This window comes from Salvelinus fontinalis, chromosome 39 (genome assembly GCF_029448725.1).
Source record: "Salvelinus fontinalis isolate EN_2023a chromosome 39, ASM2944872v1, whole genome shotgun sequence".
NCBI lineage: Eukaryota > Metazoa > Chordata > Actinopteri > Salmoniformes > Salmonidae > Salvelinus > Salvelinus fontinalis.
In genome coordinates this window covers 17,072,210-17,093,080 of record NC_074703.1, presented here as the reverse complement: position 1 = coordinate 17,093,080, position 20,871 = coordinate 17,072,210, and the positions used below count along the sequence as shown (strand labels likewise).

General features: G+C 42.2%; 1 protein-coding gene and 1 long non-coding RNA gene across 2 annotated transcripts; both read left to right on the top strand.

Moving 5' to 3' along the window:
• The first annotated feature begins 257 nt into the window (after positions 1-257).
• LOC129838767 (uncharacterized) lies at positions 258-7,714 on the top strand. Its single transcript, XR_008756896.1, has 4 exons — positions 258-5,555; positions 6,633-6,671; positions 6,918-6,992; positions 7,165-7,714. It is a non-coding gene; the product is annotated as an uncharacterized LOC129838767 (long non-coding RNA).
• A 4,429-nt stretch (positions 7,715-12,143) lies between these two features.
• Positions 12,144-20,592, top strand: LOC129838395 (mucin-2-like). The gene is made up of 6 exons (XM_055905321.1): positions 12,144-12,233; positions 12,955-13,024; positions 17,424-17,615; positions 17,976-19,136; positions 19,314-19,688; positions 20,091-20,592. Exons 1-6 carry the CDS (start codon positions 12,144-12,146, stop codon positions 20,099-20,101), a joined length of 1,899 nt encoding a protein of 632 aa, XP_055761296.1. The 3' UTR covers positions 20,102-20,592.
• The last annotated feature ends 279 nt before the right edge of the window (positions 20,593-20,871 follow it).

The window sequence follows — 20,871 nt, the reverse complement described above, 5'->3', positions numbered from 1 at the left end:
AGCAGCAGAGACAGAAGAGGAAAATGTAGAGAGGAGGGAGTGAAAGGATGCCAGGTCCGCAGGGAGGCGAGTTTTCCTCCATTTCCGCTCGGCTGCCCGGAGCCCTGTTCTGTGAGCTCGCAATGAGTCGTCGAGCCACGGAGCGGGAGGGGAGGACCGAGCCGGCCTGGAGGATAGGGGACATAGAGAGTCAAAGGATGCAGAAAGGGAGGAGAGGAGGGTTGAGGAGGCAGAATCAGGAGATAGGTTGGAGAAGGTTTGAGCAGAGGGGAGAGATGATAGGATGGAAGAGGAGAGAGTAGCAAATGTATAAAAAAACTGAAATATCACATTTACATAAGTATTCAAACCTTTACTCAGTACTTTGTTGAAGAACATTTGGCAGGGCCTCCCGGGTGGCGCAGTGGTCTAGGGCACTGCATCGCAGTGCTAACTGCGCCACCAGAGTCTCTGGGTTCGCGCCCAGGCTCTGTCGCAGCCGGCCGCGACCGGGAGGTCCGTGGGGCGACGCACAATTGGCATAGCGTCGTCCGGGGTAGGGAGGGTTTGGCCGGTAGGGATATCCTTGTCTCATCGCGCTCCAGCGACTCCTGTGGCGGGCCGGGCGCAGTGCGCGCCAGCCAAGGGGGGCCAGGTACACGGTGTTTCCTCCGACACATTGGTGCGGCTGGCTTCCGGGTTGGAGGCGCGCTGTGTTAAAGAAGCAGTACGGCTGGTTGGGTTGTGCTTCGGAGGACGCATGGCTTTCAACCTTCGTCTCTCCCGAGCCCGTACGGGAGTTGTAGCGATGAGACAAGGTAGTAATTACTAGCGATTGGATACCACGAAAATTGGGGAGAAAATGAGATAAAAAAATTTAAAAAATAAAATTAAAAAAAAGAACATTTGGCAGCGATTACAGCCTCGAGTCTTCTTGGGATTGACGCTGCAAGCTTGGCACACCTGTATTTGGGGAGATTCTCCCATTCTTCTCTGCAGATCCTCTCAAGGTCTGTCAGATTGGATGGGGAGTGATGCTGCACAGCTATTATCAGGTCTCTCCAGAGATGTTCGATCAGGTTTAAGTCCGGGCTCTGGCTTGGCCACTCAAGAACATTCAGAGACTTGTCCAGAAGCCACTCCTGTATTGTCTTGGCTGTGTGCTTAGGGTCGTTGTCCTGTTGGAAGGTAAACCTTTGCCCCATGTCCGAGGTCCTGAGCGCTCTGGAACAGGTTTTCATCAGGGATCTCACTGTACTTTGCTCCGTTCATCTTTGCCTCAATCCTGACTAGTCTCCCAGTCCCTGCCGCTGAAAAACATCCCCACTACCAATTACTTTCCGTTAGTGTTTAGTGTGTCAAATCAGAGGGCCTTTTGTCCGGACCTCTGGCAGTCTTTATGGGGGTGCCACAGGGTTCAATTGTCGGGCCGACTCTTTTCTCTGTATATATCAATGATGTCGCTCTTGCTGCTGGTGATTCTCTGATCCACCTCTCTGCAGACGACACCATTCTGTATACATCTGGCTCTTCTTTGGAAACTGTGCTAACAAACCTCCAAACGAGCTTCAACGCCATACAACACTCCTTCAATGGCCTCCAACTGCTTTTAAATGATAGTAAAACTAAGTGCATGCTCTTCAACCGATTGCTGCCCTCACCCTCCCGCCCGACTAGCATCACTACTCTGGACGGTTTTGACCTAGAATATGTGGACAACTACAAATACTCAGGTGTCTGGTTAGACTGTAACCTCTCCTTCCAGACTCACATTAAGCATCTCCAATCCAAAATTAAATTTTGAATTGGCTTCCTATTTCGCAAACATAGCCTCCTTCAACTCATGCCGCCAACCATACCCTCGTAAAACTGACCATCCTACATATCCTTGACTTCAGCGATATCATTTACAAAATAGCCCCCAACACTCTCCTCAGCAAACTGGATATAGTCTATCACAGTGCCAACTGTTTTATCACCAAAGCCCCATATACTACCCACCACTGCGACCTGTATGCTCTTGTTGGCTGGCCCTCACTACATATCCATCGCCAAACCCACTGGCTCCAGGTCATCTATAAGTCTTTGCTTGGCAAAGCCCCGCCTTATCTCAGCTCACTGATCACCATAGCAACACCCACCTGAAGCACACGCTCCAGCAGGTATATTGCACTGGTCATCACCAAAGCCAACACTTCGTTTGGCTGCCTTTCCTTCCAGTTCTCTGCTGCCAATGATGAATGAATTGCAAAAATCTCTGAAGCTGGAGTTTTATATCTCCCTCTCTAACTTTAAGCATCAGCTGTCAGAGCAGCTTACCGTTCACTGTACCGGTACACCGCCAATCTGTAAATAGCACACCCGACTACCTCATCCCCATATTATTACTTACCCTCTTGCTCTTTTGCACATCAGTGTTTCTACTTGCACATCATCATCTGCACATCTATCACTCCAGTATTAATGCTAAATTGTAATTATTTTTGCCTCTATGGCCTATTTATTGCCTACCTATAAGGCCTATTTATTAGGGCCTCCCTACTCTTCTACATTTGCACACACTATACATTATTTTTTTCTATATTTCTTTTCTTTTATGTTATTGACTGTACGTTTGTTTATGTGTAACTCTGTGTTGTTTTTGTCGCACTGCTTTGCTTTATCTTTATCTTATCTTTATCAGATCATGTTTCCATACTGGTAAATAAAGAAAACGGAGGCTTGCTACTACACAGTTCCAAAGAAATGTAGAGCCTTTAAAGTACATTGGAAGAAGGGGGATATATATTTATGGTAAATAAGCTGAATCTCATTTGAGTGTGTGTTATCATTCCCATGTCCCTCTAGAAAAGAGAATCAAGCAGACCATTGTAAGGATGTCTCTGAAATCTATCTCAGGAGTTGACCTCAATGACCCAGTGGTAAAGGAACAGATGTTGGAGCAGGTACAGTAGTCCTACATCTCCCACTTCAGAAATCAATGTCATGCTCACTCATTTCACTCTTCTCATGACATCTCATAGTATTACATTTAGGATGCTCAAATGTAATGCGTGTTGCTGGCTTCATCTAGTTTGATCATATCTCACAGATCAGAAATGAGCTGGCCAAGAACGGGAACTTCATCCTAGACCAATGCTGGAGAGAACTGCCTAATGGAGAAGTTTTTTGCAAAACAGTTGAACTTGAAAGCCCTGACGAATGTACACACTTTGTGTCACAGTTATGAAAACTGTGTGTTAGGTTTTGCATCCCATTGACAGTATGGAAATGAAGTAAGGTGTTCATGAACTAATTCCAGTGAAAGTCTTTGTATTGTTGTGTTTGTTTTCTTAGGTCACTGTGGGTCTGGATGAAGAGGACCAGCCATGATGATGCAACAGGAGAGGCATGGAACGTCAAAGAAAACTAAAATAGTCCATTATAAATAATGTATTAAATAAGATTATTAAATTATTTTTAGTTTACGTTATTCACGTTGTGAAAGTTAGCTTTCTCTTATGAAATACGAAAGAAAAATATAAAGTATATTTATGTTAGGCTAGATTTAGATTTGACTATATTTCTCTAATGCAACATACAATTATAATCTAGATGTTTTGTTGGTGTTTGAACGTATTGTGATAAAAAAAAGCTTGTTGGGCAATTTGATTAGTGAAGAGAAGTGGATTTTAAAGTTTGTAGTTAAAACATGTATGGTGACAGTGAGGGATTTTCATAGTGTAACATTCTTCATAATGATGTTACACTCTCACTCATGGATGTAACTGTTGACATTCTTACATAAAATAGGTTTGATTTGTGACATCAGTATTACCATTATTTTCACCCTCCAGCAAGAATGGTGAGATGGAGACACAAATCACAACAATGTAGAATGAATTGTCCACTTCCAGGTGGCATGGTTCAGAGAACTGTAAAGAAGGAGACAAACTCTTGTAGGTGTAACAGAATGACAGAATCCATGTTATCAAGTTAATCAACGTTTGGATATCATTAGAGTTTTCCCTGGTGTCATGGTTTGTTGACTGTGTCAGCTATTACAGTCATAAACACTGGCTCATGGATAGCAGGGTAGAGGTGTGGGGCTTATTCATGTAGTTGATGGCTGTTATATATTAATCAACTTGATAAACCAAACAGCCTGAATCAGTTAGTGAAGGTTCAAAATATTTGACATCCTACATTTTTTGAATGATGTAGTCATTTAGCATTTATTCAAATTGACAAAAAGACAGGGAAGTAAAACCACATACTAACTACTTGTAACACTAAACTCCATCTAAATAATCTATCAGGAACTATGCTTTTGTAAATACAGAATTACATTGCACTTTGTTAACACAATTGGGTATTAGGCTGCCATAGCCTTGCAGGTACCACATATAAAACAGGACTTAATATACAATCACTGGAAGGTCTATGATACTCATATATTCAAACAGCAGGTTTCTAGCCAAAGACATAGACAGGGGTAGTTGTAATTATACTGCAGTATGCTCTTATTGTACTATGTACAGGCTACTGCTGTCTAATTTTGATCAACTGACCTCTGATCTTGAACTTCCTCTAGTGGAGATTTAAAATACTGGTAAATAAAACTGATTAATTGGTCTTGCTGGGGCCCCTATGCTTTCCCTCACCTAGATGCTCTGAACACTGAGGTGTGCCTTATTATTGTAATGTAATATGTGTTTATCATGACCTTAAAAGGCAAATGGCAATGGCCATGCTGCTTGATATGTTATTTAAAGTTACCAAAGGAAACCTAACCTAGACAAGAGGGCCCAAAAAATAGTATACTTCTTCCAGAAAGACAGATTTAGGGTTAATACCATTACAGGGGAAGAACTGACATGAACATTTTCAACTGACATTTACCCATAATTTCCCTAAGCGCAAAGCCTTGATTTACCAATCAAATGAAGAGCAGGACATATCAGGTTCTCTAAACTGAGTGGACAAATTATTAGGAACACCTTCCTAATTTTGAGTTGTAGTTCTTGACACACTCAAACCGGTGTGCCTGGCACCTATTACCATATCCCGTTCAAAGGCACTTAAATCTTTTGTCTTGCCCATTCACCCTTTGAATGGCAGACACACAATCCGTGTTTTAAATTAACTGTCTCAATGCTTAAAAATCATTCTGTAACCTGTCTCCTCCACTTTATCTACACTGATTGAAGTGGATTTACAAGTGACGTCAATAAGGGATCATAGCTTTCACTTGGATTTACCTGGTCAGTCTTTGTCATGGAAAGAGCAGGTGTTCCTAATGTTTTGTGCCCTCGGTGTATATCTCCATGGGGATTGGAACTTTTTTTTAGGTTGTTTGATTTACAATATAGGGACATAAACACAGTCTTGGTGGGTCCACTCTTTCTAGAATGATCTTTCAGCAAGACAACAGAGAGGCTTGATGAGGTTGACTGAGACAAGGGTGTGTTCAAAGAAGGAGGAGAGCAGATCCTCTTTCTAAACACTCCAGCTACAGTACTTCTCCACCTGTCTGCTCATCAAAACCAAACAAGCCTTGGCGAGAGAGAGAGAGAGAGAGAGGAAGAGCCATAAAGGTACGTTTCATTTTACTTTTACTAATGGGATATTACAAGCACTTCATCACTGTATAACATCTTACATCATGACCGATATTTTGGTGTCAAAAATAATTCGTTTAAAGTTGTTATCTAGTAAATATGCCTAGTTTGGATCACAGTGACTCGCATAATGGAATATTTATCAAGCAGAGAATAAGTCAGAAAATGTGTTTTGTTTTAAAGTGATTATGTAATGGCATGTAATACTGCAACAGCATGTCAGCTATAATTGTATCATATCACTTAAAACTTGATCAATGACATACGGTACTGTTTGTTTGTAATCTATATAGGTCAAGTAAAAAAAAAAAAAAGGGATTCTGTCCGCAAAATGTATTGTTTTCCTTAAATAGTTAACAGAGAATTAATTTATGATCCCTAGCCAGCTTGGGTGGAATTGAACTCATATATCAGGGGTTTAGCACTTAGTCCTACATACATTTTCGCTCACTCAGTCTGCAGCTAAACCCACTACAATGACACACGAGATTGTGTGTCACTTTGTCAAATATTGGCATTAATATATTGATGCCTCATTACAGAATACTTTTTTCCAAAAGATTCAGAGGTAGAATTTGAGCAAAAAACATGTTTTCCTGTTAAAGGTGAAAGACAAAGGTACAGTTACTACTGCTTTCACTCAAAATCGTCCAAAACAGTTTATTTTTTGTCATAATATGAATATTTCAAAGCATCACAACACCACAAACGTTTCATATTTCTTGAGGACAGAAGGGGGAGGAGAAAGGTTGAATCAAGCCGCTTCAGTCACTCTTTCCCTGTCAAATTAGTCAGAGTATCATACTCTATTTGCCTAGTTAAATCCACTGGCTATTTTACATACTGTAGTTTTTACATTAATCTCATTCATCCAGAAACTAATCAGCTGCTCAATGTTAAGGCTGTCACGAGAGACTTCTTTTCCATAACAGTTTGCATTCAATATCTCTTTTCTCAATCACAAATTCCTAATATCATCTTGTTTCTTATACATCTTGATAAAATATTTTCTAAAACAGACAAACACTTATTGACCCTTCTACATCTTTTCAGTGGCTATGTGGCTCCCAACAGTGTTGGCAGTATTTCTGGGTAAGTATTGTATTCCCTTTTCCCCAGCATCTTTAAACTAAAAACAGCCCATTAGCTAGAACATGTATACTGACCACAGTATGCTGATATAGTTAACTTATTTGCTCTACTGTAACACATATCCATGTTTTAGATCTCACTATCTATGTACAAGTTATACATGTGCAACATATACAACATACACATTACGCTTTGTGATCTTTCTTGTTACAGGATGAGAATGTTTAGACTGTTTTCTTTGCCCAGGTGCAGCCCCTGACCTCTTCTTCAGCCAGCAGTCCTTGGATGAGTCCTTCAGTGATACCAGAGCAGTTGAACCATGTGAGTGTACATGCTTATATGCTATATAAGACGTATCCTTCATGGTTTAGTGTAAATCAATCTAAATTGTAATATTGAGCATGGACAAGGCCATTTCTGTCACTTTTGTGATAGTCTTTTAAATAATGTACTTGTAATCTAATTGAGAACCACATTTGCCCCTATTCAACAGCTCACTGCTCACAGGGATTCCTGGTTGACAAAGACTTTGGTGGGAACGACATTCGGATGGTGTATGAACGGAACCGCCATCATTGTCATTATGTAGGCCTAGTTATTTAGCAAATGCTTTTATCCAAATCGACATAGAGACCAGGAAGTAAAACCACATCCTAACTACTTGTACTGTAGCACTGAACTCCAACCAAATAAGCTATCAGTATGGACTACAACGTGTCCGTACCAGGAGTTCCTGGGTACATGGCCTCTTGTACATCCAGAATTACATTGCACTTTGTTTACACCATTTGGGATTAGGCTGCCATAGCCCTACAGTTACCACATAGAAAACAAGACTTTATTTAATTTGCGTTGGGCTGTAGGAAGGTGACCTGCTTTGCATGAAGCTGGGAGAATGCACTGACACGGGTTACAATTATATTTTTTACGTTTTGTTTTTTAACCACATATCTTCATATCTCGTATATCAGAGGTCAGTGGATATTGTTCTGTACAAGGCTATTTAGTGAAGCACATGTCCAATGCAAATACAATAAAGTTTGCTGGTTACCAAATGTACTGCAAATTATTGAGACAAATGTGAACTTGATACACTAACCAAAATGTACATTCGATCAAGCAACGTAGATGTACTGTATTTCTAAAAAACAATGTAAACTAATGTAATAACGTAGTAATTGCTGCTCTCTGACCTGTAAGGGCCATGGACAGACTGAACACTCCTCCCTGGACAATATAGACTGCTCTCTGACCTGTAAGGGCCATGGACAGACTGAACACTCCTCCCTGGACAATATAGACTGCTCTCTGACCCATAAGGGCCATGGACAGACTGAACACGCCTCCCTGGACAATAGAGACTGCTCTCTGGAGAGATCATTCCTTTGCACTGGAAGTAAGATTGCCATATTTTTTCCTTTTACATTTATATTGTCTATAAACAGATAGAAAGAGAGGATGACAGTAGGGGAAGATAGACAGAGGCTGCATTAAAGGTCACTAGGCCAGATTCAAACCTATTCTGACACTATAGACATGTGTTCCAGAGGCTGTGTCATTACCACTAGACCAGCCAGGCCATAAGACTTTCATCTTATTTGGGTTATTATGGTTTATATCTGTAAGACAGGTGCAGGGATGGCATTTTAGCACCAATAGTATCCCACTTTAAAAAGCACTGTCAGATGCCAGACAGGAATGCTTCATGTAGCCTAATCCACTGTCAGATGCCACCTCTCTCTCCCCATTCTCACTAGGGGTTAAATAAAAATATATGTGTGCATGTGGTTTCTATTATGATATAATATTTCCATACTGGTAAACATAGAACACAGCTACACAGTTACACAGTTCAATTTGAGGAATATAAGCATGCAACATTTGGATATCATTAGAATTTTCGCTGGTGTCGTGGTTTGCTGACTGTAGCAGCTATTACAGTCATAAACAACGACTCGTGGATAGCAGGGACACAAGGGGGAGGTTTTTGCCCTTGTTCATGTAGATGACTGCTGTTATACATGAAACAACTTGATGAATCGACCTTGACACGTTTAGCAAAGGTTCAGTGTATATGACATCATACATTGTATTTACTGTAGTTATCAAAGGAAATGCATGTATCCAAATCAACATAGGACAGGGAAGTGGGCTACAATCACATCACAACTCCTGGTGTAGTATCATCTAAAATAGGGAGGCTTGACAACAAGTTTCTAGCTTCAGCATGTTTACTAGCCTAGTCTGCACATGTAATACATAGGTACGGATACCCACAAGGGCCATCCTACTATATCTTCCCCTCCGATGAACAAGAATTCAACATTCAGAACCACTGAAGCATAACTGAAATGCAATTTGGAAACCAGTATTATTCTCTTTAACATCCTACTTCACATCCTGAACCAGTATTGTTCTCTTTAAAATGCTACTTCACATCCTCAAACCAGTATTATTCTCTTTAAAATGCTACTTCACATCCTCAAACCAGTATTATTCTCTTTAAAATGCTACTTCACATCCTCAAACCAGTATTATTATCTTTAAAATGCTACTTCACATCCTGAACCAGTATCGTTCTCTTTAAAATGCTACTTCACATCCTCAAACCAGTATTATTCTCTTTAAAATGCTACTTCACATCCTCAAACCAGTATTATTCTCTTTAAAATGCTACTTCACATCCTCAAACCAGTATTATTCTCTTTAAAATGCTACTTCACATCCTCAAACCAGTATTATTCTCTTTAAAATGCTACTTCACATCCTCAAACCAGTATTATTCTCTTTAAAATGCTACTTCACATCCTCAAACCAGTATTATTCTCTTTAAAATGCTACTTCACATCCTCAAACCAGTATTATTCTCTTTAAAATGCTACTTCACATCCTCAAACCAGTATTATTATCTTTAAAATGCTACTTCACATCCTGAACCAGTATCGTTCTCTTTAAAATGCTACTTCACATCCTCAAACCAGTATTATTCTCTTTAAAATGCTACTTCACATCCTCAAACCAGTATTATTCTCACAGGGCTTGTGGCCCATGATGAAGTGGTGTGACTGTAAGCTAACAGAGACCTGTATGGATCCTTGTTATTTTTCAGCAGTCCCTTGACTGTTTTTGCAGCTCTCTCTGCCTCACCGTTGCTCTGTGCAGTGTAGGGGCTTCTGGTCACATGTAAAGTCATATTCTGCGGCAAAAGCAGAAAAGCTGCTTGCTGAGAACTGGGGCGCAGCTTGCTGAGAATCTGTAACCAGGACCTCAGCGACCCCTTACCTGGAAAAAATGTACTTTAATCCATTGATAACACCAGCTGATGTGATTATGGGTGTCTTTGCTATTTCAATGTATCTTGAATAGTAATCTACCACGAGCAGATAAGTGTAATTTTTCCAATAGAACATATCTGCCCTTACCTTTTGCCATGGCCGTTTTGGCAGCTCCGTTGCCATCATTGTTTCAGGATTGTAATAGTGCCTGTGTGTAGCTGGTGTAGAGGAGTCAGGCGTAGGACAGCAGATATGAGTAAGGAACGATATTTACTCAAGTAATCACAAATACAACACAATAATACGAGCCCACAATAACGGACCATATTACAACCAAACAATCACTCACAAACAAACATGGGGGAACAGAGGGTTAAATTATGAACAAGTAATTGGGGGACTGAAACCAGGTGTGTAAGACAAAGACAAAACAAATGAAAAATGAAAAGTGGATCGGCAATGGCTAGAAGGCCGGTGACGTCGACCGCCAAACGTCGCCCGAACAAGGAGAGGGACCGACTTCGGCGGAAGTCGTGACAAGGACGACAAGGTTGACATTTTGCACACACCTCACACTGGGCCAACAGCTTGGCAGTCTGAGTACTCAGACCAAGACACCACACTGACTGTTGAGCCCTCAGTCTGCATTTGGTTATCCCCATGTGTCCATCATGCACTATGTCTAACATCTCTGGTTGTAGAGTCTCTGGGATCACTATCTGTCCTTTCATGAGAAGGTCTCCATTACAGTGGAAGTCACTTTGGTGCACCCAATAGGGTTTCAGCAGCTGAGGCAGTTCCTGCCTGGGCCATCGCTTTTTGCACTGCTGTACTATCTGTTGGCAGATGGGGTCGCACTGTTGCTCCTCTGCAATCTGCTGCAGTTTGGTCTGAGATGCAGGTAGGCTGTCTCTTACTGCATTAATGGACACCTGTACCTCACCCTCTAGACATTGCTCCTCCTCTGTTAATGGACATTTAATTGGAGCCCTGTAGAGTGTGTCTGCTGTGATCAGTGCCTTCCCTGGCACATACACCATCTTGTAGGTGAACTTCAGCAATCTGAGGCGGAAGCGCAGAACTCTGGGAGGCAAGTGATCCTGTGCTTTTGTCCCTGAGCCAACAGTGGTTTGTGGTAAGTCTCTGCTGTAAACTGCTGGCCAATATGTTATTGGCTGAGCCTTTCACATGCCCATGAGATAGCAAACGCCTCCTTCTCCACTTGTGCATACCTTTGCTACGTGTCGGATAAGCTTTGTAAGATGTATGCTATTGGACGCCACTCCATGTTGTCCTGCATCTGTGTGAGGACCGCCCAAAAGATGATGCACCTGTTGTTACCTTTGTCTTAGCGTGGGGACGGTACTGGGCCAGCACTTTCTGTGAGGCCAGGTCTTCTATGATTTTGTCAAACGCCACCTGTTGCATTGTCACGCCCTGACCATAGTTCGCTTTGTATGTTTTATGTTTTGTTTGGTCAGGGTGTGATCTGAGTGGGCATTCTATGTTGTTTGTCTGGTTTGTCTATTTCTATGTGTTTGGCCTGATATGGTTCTCAATCAGAGACAGGTGTTTTGCGTTGTCTCTGATTGGGAACCATATTTAGGTAGCCTGTTTTGTATTGTGGGTTGTGGGTTATTGTCTATGTTATGTTGCATGTTTGCACAGTGTTTATAAAGCGGTCATGTTCGTCTTATTCGTTTTGTTGTTTTTTGTTTAAGTGTTCTTCATTAAACTTAGAAGAATGTATTCAAACCACGCTGCGCTTTGGTCCGCTTCTTACGACGATCGCGACAGAATAACCCACCTGAAAAGGACCAAGCGGCGTGGTAACGGGCAGGAGCAGGAGAGGTAGCGATGTCAGGATTTCTGGACATGGGAGCGTGATCTGGACTGTGTCACTACTTGGCAGGAGATAGACAGATGGGCTGTAGACCCAGGGAGAGTGCCGGAGCCAGCCTGGGATTCTCTGGAGTAGTGTGAGGAGGGATACCAGCGAATGGAGGTAGCACGGCGGCGTGGTAGGAAGCCCGAGAGGCAGCCCCAAAAATGTCTTGGGGGGATGCACACGGGGAGTGTGGCGAAGCCAGGTAGGAGACCTGTGCCAACTTCCCGTGCTTACTATGGAGAGAGCGTCGTACTGGTCAGGCACCGTGTTATTCGGTAGAACGTGTCTCCAGTACGCGTGCTTAGCCCGATGCACTACATCCCAGCTCCCCGCATCTGCCGAGCTAGGCTGAGGATCCAACCAGGGAAGATGGTGCCAGCCCTGCTCTCCAGACAGCCAGTGAGTCTCCTCGGGCCAGGATATCCTGCGCCGGCGTTGCGCACTGTGTCTCCCATATGTCTGCACAGCCCAGTGCGTCCTGTGCCTGCGCCCCGCACGTGCCGAGCTAGAGTTACCATCCAGCCAGGACGGGTTGTGCAGGCCATTAGCTCGAGACCTCCAGTGCGTCTTCACGGACCGGTCTATCCAGTACCACCAGTGCCAACACCACGCACCAGACCTCCAGTGCGTCTTCACGGACCGGTCTATCCAGTACCACCAGTGCCAACACCACGCACCAGACCTCCAGTGCGTCTTCACGGACCGGTCTATCCAGTACCACCAGTGCCAACACCACGCACCAGACCTCCAGTGCGTCTTCACGGACCGGTCTATCCAGTACCACCAGTGCCAACACCACGCACCAGACCTCCAGTGCGTCTTCACGGACCGGTCTATCCAGTACCACCAGTGCCAACACCACGCACCAGACCTCCAGTGCGCCTCCACAGCCCAGTACATCCTGTTCTTTCTCCCCGCACTAGCCTTGAGGTGCATGTCCCCAACCCGGTACCACCAGTTCCGGCACCACGCACCATGCCTACAGTGCGCCTTGGCATGCCAGAGCCGCCCGTCAGTCCGGAGCTGCCTTTCAGTCTAGAGCTGCCTTTCAGTCCAGAGCTCCGTTTTTTTAGCTCGGTATGAAAACGCATTTGTTTCCTCACTTTTTTCACTCTGCAAGGAGCTGCTGCGGCGCAGCATCGTCTGCTGTCTTTTTACTGACTCACTCTTCCTAACCAGCTTTGGACAAGGTAGGCTGGGAAACTAACTAACTTTTCAGAAAGTGAGATATTTCTTATTCCCACTTCAATCCGATCTCGGATCAGCATTTCCCTGAGTTCGCCAAACTGACAATGTTCCGCTGGCTTGTGAACAGCTGTGATAAAACTGTTGTTGTTTTCACCCTGCTCCTATTTGCGCACATTAAACCTAGCTCTCTCAAATGTAATGAGGACCCCATTATAAGCCAGATATAATTATCATTATCAAAAAAAACTAAGTTAGACAGGCCCACTGGGCTAAAAATGGACCAGCACATCTGGCATTTGCCAAGAATTCCATTGCACCATGTCTGGGGATTAGAATGCCATATAGCCATGCAGGTAACACATAACAGTAGCCCTTCTACATTTTATTTGCATTGGGTTTTCAGAAGGCTACCTGCTTTGCATGAAGCTTGGAGAACGCACAGACACAGGTTACAAAGATATCTTTGGTGGTTTTCTTCGTTTTTTAATCACATATATTTAATTTCTCATGAATCATACGTCAGTGGGTAATTTACTATAGCAGTCTCTTTAGTGAAGCTCATGTCCAGTGCAAATACAATGAACTGGGTACCAAATAAAATGTACTGCAAATGATTGTTACAAATGTGAACTTAATATGCAAACAGACATGTACATTCAATCAAGCAACTTAGATGTACTGTATTTCTAAACTACACTGTAGTAAGTCCACTGTAATACATTTGGCCTATTGGTCAGTGTTTTTTAATGTAGAGGGAGATGTTGGAACGGAAGTTTTAGCATCACCTGGGTGTGTTCACCTGGTCAGCAGAGAGGGAGGAGAGAAACTCTAGAAACTCATCTCTCTTTCCCCTGTCTCTGCATCTCACAACCAAACTCTGGGGAGGGAAGAGGACAGCTAACTGGGTAGGTGTGCCATCATTTTAAGCTGCACTATAAAAAAATGTCCTGATATGTTGAAACACTGTGCTTTTCAATGAAGAGGTAATAATTCAGATATGTTTAGCGCCTTTGTAGGGTCAAGATGTTGTAGGGTCAAGATGTTGTAGGGTCAAGACTGTTCAAGATGGTATTTTGAAAACATGAAATTATTTTGCACTCTTCTTTTCTTTGATGAGGTACTTTTTCACACATTATTAGCAACCCTTTGTAACTTTTTTAAATGATTTGGATGGTGCTGTGTATTTTAATCAAGTTGAGAATTAAGAGGTCAAATCTAATATTAGATGAAAATGTGTGGGTTGTTTATATGATACCTCTTAAGCATATCATAGACAATGTGGAAACCAATAGATTGGGATACTCTGAGACATTTGTGTTGATCTCCATCAGATCATTTACTATAGAATAACTAGGTTGATTTCATATTTATGTTACATTTTCAAATTGCATGTTTGGTTAATCAAAGTGTATGCCATGTAGCTGTTCCATAGAGTAACTGCAATGCTACTTTGGTAGTCAAATAATCATAACTTCCTTGTCGTTGTTTTGTTTACCTGAGAAGTTACTCTCGGAAGGAAATTGTGTAAATTAGTTCAGACTTGAAATGAACCTCCAAGACACAGACAATACTTTCTTAGTCATTTTCTTCTACATGAAATCTCTGAAACGTGTGAATTGGCTAATTGTTGTGCTTTAAAAAAAAATGTGTTCCTTTCTAAATAATGCTATAAAAAGAATCTTAACTTGATTGGTTGAGAGCACTGATAGCTTGTGTTTTAAACCATTTAATATGTTGTCCACAGTGGCAATGATACAGGAAATACTTCTACTCCTGCTGCTGGGTAAGAGATCAGATGGGATGAATATTCCTCTCTTGGTGTTATCAAGTAGCCCCTCCATTGTTATGACTTTTGACAAAATAGTAGTTTGTCACTACTGTTAACATCCACTTACACACATGAGTCACATGAGTATGGAGTATGTACATACTGACATGGCAATGAAACCTATAAGGCATTTTTTTTAATCTTCATGTCACAGTATAATGTCTTGGTCAACACATAAACAAATGCAATAGAATTTCAATCCAAATGCTACAGTATCTTCCAGTGTCTAAAAACAGAATCAGTGACTTTGATCAAACATAGCAGTCTCCTTGTACTGTATGTGGACAACTCTGTGTCAGTGACACAATCTAAATGAAAACAGAGCCTTAATATCCAAGTAACAACATTTTCCTGATGTGACCTTTGACCCCACAGCAGTCAGGGCCTCACCAGTGTTGATGACTGAGGTGTCAGTACTGGAGGGAACCTCTGTGACCCTTCTCTGCGGATACTCTGTGAAGGATCACGGGTATGACACATGCTGGGGCAGAAACTGTTATTACAATTTCTGGAGGGAATGTAGATGTTCTGAACCCATAGGGATCAAGAAAGCTACCATCAACCCTAATGACCCAAGAAAATCAAGCCTCACCATTTCCAACCTTCAGGTGAAGGACTGGGGGAGTTACTGCTGTTGTGTAGATATCACAAGTGTATTTTACCGAGACTATACAGAATATTACAGTCTAAAGGTAGTAAAAGGCAAGTGTTCATGATTCATTGTCATTGCTTGGTGCATGTATTCTAATTGTGAGCAAAATTTAGGTTTATTTACATTAAAAACTGTAAACTACACTGCAACATGCTGCATTGTTGATTGGACATTGGCATCCATTGTCCAGGTAGAATACCTGGATATACCACTTGATACCTTTCGTCTCTCTAGTCCAGTGTTGTTTATTCTGCATTCTGTCCTTCTAGAGACTACTGTAGTGCTGATCCCATATTTTTGGTTGCCTAGTTGACTTGAGTTGTTTCAACAAAACTAAAAAATCAAAGCTGTGTCAAATGTAAAATGTCTCTGTTACACAGGTTGTGAGAGGAACCTAATGAAAGGAGTGGATTTTGGGATAAATAATATGGATACACATCAATTGCCGCCATTCGTAACTAATGCAAGTCAGTGCAGGCAGAAATGCACCGAACATTACAATTGCCAGTACTTCACATTTGTTGGGAAAGAGGCAGGAATAAAAGACCAAAATAACAGGTAGCCTACATGCTCAAAAAGCGTCTCTTTTTCTTCAATTTGTGCTCGAGGCAGCTATAGAATATTTAGATCAGCACCATCCATGCTGTTCATTTCTGATAACTACTACGAAATTCTGTGTGACATTTTCCCACAGAGACTTATGTTTTCTGATGGCCTCAACTGGTGATATGCCTGTCACAATACAATACCTTGAACATGCAACCTCAGGTTACTCCCTGAAAAACTGCAGTGGTATCAGTGAGTACACACGTATTTCGATTCATATAGTATATCTAACGAACAGAGGTAGATCTTGATAATAGGCCCTAATAAACAGGATAGCGTAGACATTGGGACCAAACTCTGCTACACTGTGTTTCTGTTAATTCCATTATCTCTGTTGAAGGTGTAATTTAAGGCATATCGCCAAGCAAGCATCAGAGCCCTCTTTATGAGGGACTAACCGAGGCTACAGACTAACGATGTGTGAATTAGTGCAGTCTATAAAAAATATATAGTTGAGTCTGTAGCCTATGTGTTTATGATTTTACAAAACACATCCACATTCATAAAACATTTTTGGAATGAGTTTGCAAATGTTTTAATTTCTCCATGCCCTTGACACATGCTCTGTTGCTTTCATCAATTACATCTATATCTCCATATTACTCTGCTATCAACCAGTATGTGTTGCCTATATTTTAGAATAGATCGCGGAAGCTAAAGATGGTAATGTTTGCCACTCAACACAACAAGCAGTCTGATAAGCATTTTCCTCTGTATTTGAAACAGTCACCTACTCAGCCAAATATTACAGCCTTGTCCTTGAGGAGAAAAACTGGACCGAAGCACAAGAGTACTGCAGACAGCACTACACAAACCTGTCCATCATTCACACAGAAGAGGATTGGAAGGCAATTCAGTCCTCTTTGGGTAATTTCAGTGGTGATGTGTGGATTGGGCTCCATAGGTCTGGTTCAACTGAAAAGTGGAAGTGGTCTGATGGAGAGGACTTCATGTTCTTTAACTGGGAAAAAGGTTTTGGTGTCCACACTGAGGGTTATGACTGTGTCTTGTCTATTTCATCTCACTGGCAACCAGTGGCTTGTGCAGTTCCAAGACACTATATGTGTCAACGAGGTAAGAACTGACTCACTCACTCACTCTTTCTTTTTATCAATGGAAAATCCAACTTGTCATTTAACAAATGGGATTGATTGATTGCACAACACCTACTCAAAACCTGTATTCCTCATGTAATCAGATCTCAAGCACTTTATTAATTAGGTTATCACCTGTAACTTTCAAGTTATTTCTTATTGTGTGAAGTCATTAACTGTCTCATGAAATCTGATGTGTCAGTTTTCACCTTCCCTCCTAGAAGTTCATCATGGTAATGGAACAACAGAGAAGGTGTATGAGCTGATTCCTGGGACAAAGACGCAGCAGGATGCTCTGAAAGACTGCAAGAGCAAAGGCAGAGATCTGGCAAGTATCCTTAACCAGAAAGAACAGGATGCCTTTGATGAGGTGACTACAGAGGCCGCCTGGATTGGACTTGAGCACAACAACGGCAACACACAATGGGAATGGTCAAACAGAGAACCATTTCAGCAATGGGAAAACACCAGGGTAGATGGAAACTGTGTACAGCTGAACAGAAAATGGACACCAAAAGATTGCTCTCGTCAAAGTGCTTTCCTTTGCTATGGAGGTAAGTTGAACCTTGTGAGATTGTTTTCAAACTAAACGGTTTTCAGTCAGTCATCATCTATGAATACGTTGTATGGAATCTACACAAAGAAAATCCTAGTTTTAATGTGATTAAATATTTTAGAAAGATTAGGCCTACTTTGTTTTTGTATCAATGATAAAAAAGACAGTAAACTTCAAATGTACTTAAATGTATATGTATTCTATTTCATTCTGACAGGTGAACGTCTACTTAACACCACTGGGGATTTGACCACTCCTGTTACCCCTGAAACCACCAGCCCTACTTCAACTGGACCTCCCTCTATCAAGACGTCCACCACAACACCTACCACCTCACCAACTACCACTACTAAGGGACAGTCCACCACCTCACCAACTACCACTACTAAGGGACAATCCACCACCTCACCAACTACCACTACTAAGGGACAGTCCACCACCTCACCAACTACCACTACTAAGGGACAATCCACCACCTCACCAACTACCACTACTAAGGGACAGTCCACCACCTCACCAACTACCACTACTAAGGGACAGTCCACCACCTCACCAACTACCACTACTAAAGGACAGTCCACCACCTCACCAACTACCACTACTAAGGGACAGTCCACCACCTCACCACGTACCACTACTAAGGGACAGTCCACCACCTCACCAACTACCACTACTAAGGGACAGTCCACCACCTCACCAACTACCACTATTAAGGGACAGTCCACCACCTCACCAACTACCACTACTAAGGGACAGTCCACCACCTCACCAACTACCACTACTAAGGGACAATCCACCACCTCACCAACTACCACTACTAAGGGACAGTCCACCACCTCACCAACTACCACTACTAAGGGACAGTCCACCACCTCACCAACTACCACTACTAATGGACAGTCCACCACCTCACCAACTACCACTACTAAGGGACAGTCCACCACCTCACCAACTACCACTACTAAGGGACAGTCCACCACCTCACCAACTACCACTACTAAGGGACAGTCCACCACCTCACCAACTACCACTACTAAGGGACAGTCCACCACCTCACCAACTACCACTACTAAGGGACAGTCCACCACCTCACCAACTACCACTACTAAGGGACAGTCCACCACCTCACCAACTACCACTACTAAGGGACAGTCCACCACCTCACCAACTACCACTACTAAGGGACAGTCCACCACCTCACCAACTACCACTACTTATGGACAGTCCACCACCTCACCAACTACCACCACTAATGGACAGTCCACCACCTCACCACCAACATCGACTTGCAGTGGGCAACTGACCCCATCAGGTCCCACCTCCCCAGACAGGAAGCCCACATCCTCCCCCTGTAGTACAACTTCTCCACTCCATCCTGGTGAGTGTCAGACATGGAGCTACATTCTGTACCAATCTGTACAAAGGTGCACAAGTGACAATTGTGAGGGTTTTAATAGCAGATAAGACCATAAGTGTATGTGTATTTGTGGTTTTGTGTTTATTAACTTACATTAACATGTGCAGTTTCATGTGTGTTTGTGTCTTGTACATGCAGATTATCTGCACTACATCAACGAGTCCAAGAGCTGGATTAATTCCCTGAAGTTCTGTAAAAGTCGTGGCTCCAAGTCCAACCTGGTGCACATCACCAACCAGACCGTGCAGGCTGACGTGACCCAGCTCCTGGCCAACGTGGAGCTGCAATGTGAGGAAGTGTGGATTGGTCTGGAGAGGTCCATCTTTGAGATGAGTGCCCCCTGGCTGTGGACTAGTGGGGAGGTTGATAAGGTGGTGAAGTACAGTGAGTGGCATAGTTGCTTCCCCCTCAACCCCATCAATTACCACTGTGGTAAGATGGTCCGGGTTGGCAACAGAGAACTGAAGTGGCTGGATGCTTCCTGTCATCAGGAATTACCCTTCATCTGTCAAGGTACATTGCTCAACTTTTAAGCTCCTGTTTTGGGCTTGTTCAGAGAGGTGGAACATTCAGAACGTTGCAGATAGACAAATATTACATACAACTGTCATGGTTTACTGCAGAATAGAGATGTACTGTCTTGACTGTCATGTAATCTCTATGCAATGTATTACTTTATGCAATGCTCTGATTATACCTCCCTATTGAATAAGGCTCAACCCACATCCCAGAAACCCCCTCTCTACAGTTGGCTACTATCTGCATTGCTCTTTTCTGCCTTTTACTGTAGCCAATAGTATACTGTAGTTTAATAGTCTTGAATAATCAAAAACAAAATAGCAAGGTCTAGTCATTAAAGATACATAGATGTCATCTCATCCATGTCCTCTCATCCTGTATATGATGTTTTAACAGATCTCCACTAGAGGGCTCTCCATGGCAGCCTGGACAGTCTGCAGACAGACACCACACTCAGGGTCTGGAAAGGGCCTGCATTTCAATTCATTATATTATTAAACCACTATTATTCTAATTATTATTACTACTTTTACTTATCATTTTTACTATTACTTAATGATACTGTATGTTTACTCATAACCATGGCGTGACTGTTATTAGCTGTACTAATTTGTTTGTTTAAAAATAGAGTAGATAAAAGTAAAGAAAATATTATTAAAATGAAAATGTAGTATTTCACTTTTGTGTGATCACTAGCCTATTGTAGGAGAGACAGCTGCATAGTTATAATGACAATATTGGTATTTTGTTATGATGTATGCATTTCATGCGATAACTGTGAAATTGACACGTCTGCACTGATGGGCCATATTGATGCAACAAGGTGCCATAAACTCAAATCAATTGAACCTTTGAGCTTGGCAAAAACATGCATTTTGGAGACATAATCCCATTTATTCAAAAAAATATATATATGAGGTTTACATAGACTATGGGTAACAATATTATTTGCAGTAGCCTATCCTAATAGATTAATGAGATGAATCCCTCCCCTATCTCATCCCCCTTCCACTTAGCACCCACCCCATGTCTGAGACATCGTGCTCAGAATCTATTACCAGCTCTATCTCTCTACTTACAAACCCCCCTTCTCAGAAATATCGAGAGAGATAGAGAAATATAGATACTTTTGTTTATTTTCTACTTCACTTGCTTTGGCAATTTTTAAATATGTTTC